The sequence below is a fragment of the Triticum dicoccoides genome, chromosome 5B, assembly GCF_002162155.2.
Source record: "Triticum dicoccoides isolate Atlit2015 ecotype Zavitan chromosome 5B, WEW_v2.0, whole genome shotgun sequence".
Classification (NCBI taxonomy): domain Eukaryota; kingdom Viridiplantae; phylum Streptophyta; class Magnoliopsida; order Poales; family Poaceae; genus Triticum; species Triticum dicoccoides.
In genome coordinates this window covers 713,718,786-713,721,629 of record NC_041389.1, presented here as the reverse complement: position 1 = coordinate 713,721,629, position 2,844 = coordinate 713,718,786, and the positions used below count along the sequence as shown (strand labels likewise).

The following is a 2,844-nucleotide window of genomic DNA, read 5'->3' as shown; positions in this document are numbered from 1 at the left end:
ATACGTGATCATCATGTGTGTGTGAGATGGCAAGTGTATGTGATATGTATTTCTGTGTGCACTACTAATATTTATTGCTCGCGATAAGAACAATATCCAGCCTTATACAACATTGCTCGCGATAAGAATAATACTATTTGCGCAGGTGCTCAATTCATCCCCACCGAATATTTCGGTTAGGCGGGATTTGATTGGCCCTCGACTTGTGTCATGGCATAATCTTTTATCCAGGTTGGATTCAATTAACCTAACAGAAGGCCGTGATGTGTAGCTGGAACCTTACTACATCTGGGTCTTTCACTGTAGACTCTATGTACCGTGCGCTCACACATTCTGAGGTACCTGTTAGTAATAATAAGAAAATTTGGAAATCCAAGATTCCACTAAAAGTGAAAATTTTCATGTGGTATCTTCATAGGGGGGTTGTGTTAACTAAAGACAACCTCGCACGACGCAACTGGCAAGGGAGTAAGAAGTGTTGTTTTTGTACTCATGACGAGACAATCAAACACCTCTTTTTTCAATGCAAGTTTGCACGTTCTACGTGGTCAGTCATCCAAACAACGTCAAATTTGCATCCACCCTCAAGTGTTGCCAATATTCTTGGTCATTGGTTGGACGGTATTCCAAATAGTTTCAAAACGCTAATAAGGGTGGGAGCGTATGCCTTAATTTGGTCGCTTTGGCTATGTAGAAATGATTTGATTTTCAATGAAAAAATGCTTCTTCTTTGCAGGTTATTTTCTGGTGTACGCACTCGCTACGTCCGTGGTCTATTCTACAACGACCGGAGTACCAACCGCTGTTCAAGGCGGTGTGTACGCGATTGGAGCAGGTGGCTATGGAGGTTTTTTCCCGACATGGGTGGCAGCATAATCTTCGGATCGACCCACCACCTCCTTCGACATAGGCATAGTGTCGGTCTATAGGACTCTACTATTGCCGTTTTGTCGGTTTTTGTTTGATGTTTTTTTGGTTGGACTTTCAGATTTGGCTGTGTGCATCCTAGTTATGCAGAGGCCGGGTGTTACTCATAATGCTTTGTATCCACTTGATGCTACATTTTGAATTAATAAAATCGCCCTTTATCGAGAGAAAAAAACCTACTAATATTTATTGAGTGTTCATGTTGCTACAGTAAGTTCATGATTGATTATGAAGACAATAAGTTACTTGATACGGGTTAATAGGTTAGTCCTAGAAATAATATATAATTGCTTATATACTACAATAGCATGAAATAATAAAAAATTATACATACGTTGGAGATGTATCAGAGCAGAGAGAGCCGCTCCTCCTTGACGCGTCGGGGCAGCGGAGAGAGCTGCTCCTCCTTCACGCATCGTCCCCGGTGGCGGAGCCAGGCCGTTGAGGTGGAGCACGGGGCGATGGAACATAAGCTCCATCTGCTCCTCGTACTCCGCATCAGTGGTGGCGTACACCTGGCCCGCCATCGCCGACGCGGACTGCTATTGCTGTGGCGGCAGCTGATCCTCCTCGTCACCGGAGGAGATGATGATCCCGGCCTTTGTCTCTGATTTGCGGAAGAAAGCTTGTCCGAACAGCCTGACAGACCAATACAAGACCGCGATAGATGACTTCCGCGGCCCAGACGCATGCGGGAGATTTGCGGGTCAGCCTCGAAGATGCCCTAACACACACGTTTATACTTGTGACAGTTAGAAGCTGGTACCCGATTTGTGCGTTTGTTTCCTTAGCAATGGCAATGGCTTGTTTTGGAACGGCAGTCGAATTAAAATCCGCAGAACATTAGGAAGGTCAGTCCGTCGACCGCACCAATCGGAAACGCGTTGGCCGCCCCTCTCTCTCTCTCTCGATTGCTGATATATAAATACACACGACCGCACCAATCTTTCGCCCAGCAGATCACTACGCACTGCGACCTCACCCCTTGGCGCGCGCGGATTGGATAGGATCAGACCACGCAGCCGGCCATGGCGGATCAGGGCCCTACTGACCAGCAGGAGGACTCGTAAGTTTTTCTGCACTCGTGCAAATTTATCTCTTGTATGTATGCGTAGTCGATGATCACATCGTCCGATACGTTGTCTGCTGTGTTGTCCTTTCCCCTTGGTGATCTGCCGCCTAGTCTAGTCTCTCCCAAATTGCTGTAATATGGACAGTTGTCCCCTACCGTAACTGGTGCTGTAATCCTTGGGCTTGCCCACTTTTCCATTGAAATTCTGGCTGCGGAAACTCCCCCTCCATCGGTGTACATTTGGAGAAAAAAATATCTAATGATATTTTTAGTGAAGGATTGGTTTTAGAAAGTCTTATTGAAGCCCCCACCCCCCCCCCTCTCTCTCTAAAGGTAAATTTCTGCGAATTTGTGTGAATCATCGAAACAACTATGTATTCTTGTGGTTTTAGTTTTTGTCTATATTCACAAGATATGACGTTAAACTCTTGCATTTTGTTTAATTCATGAAGGACACGCCCGACTCATTAGTGAAAATAGGCAAGACTCGAGATATAAAATGTTGTGTAAATAGTGTTTTCCTATTGCATTAAGTGCCGTCCTATAAGATACTTCTTCCGTCCCATAATATAAGGCGTTATTACATCCACCATGTATATTGGATTAATAACGTCTTATATTGTGGGACGAAGGATATATTGGACCACCGATCATATTTCTTCTGGCTTTTAAATTTGAATCACTGCGTGCCCTTATCGAACCTGGTGTTAGAAGCTCCCACACCTATAGAGTCCCTTGCATAGTGCAATGCAGAGAGATCACGTTGAACCCCAAACCTCTTAACACAAGTGATTACATTTTTATTTAAAGATAAGAGGTCATAAACAACCACAATGTACTCATAA

The 2,844-nt window shown here is 44.5% G+C and overlaps 1 protein-coding gene across 1 annotated transcript in view; it reads left to right on the top strand.

The window, feature by feature from the left end:
• The first annotated feature begins 1,795 nt into the window (after positions 1-1,795).
• LOC119312891 overlaps positions 1,796-2,844 on the top strand; it is a 4,635-nt gene continuing 3,586 nt past the window's right edge. The window contains exon 1 of the mRNA XM_037588676.1: positions 1,796-1,993. Within this exon, the coding sequence (XP_037444573.1) occupies positions 1,956-1,993 (38 nt within the window). The 5' untranslated portion in view covers positions 1,796-1,955. The remainder of the gene's footprint in view (positions 1,994-2,844) is intronic.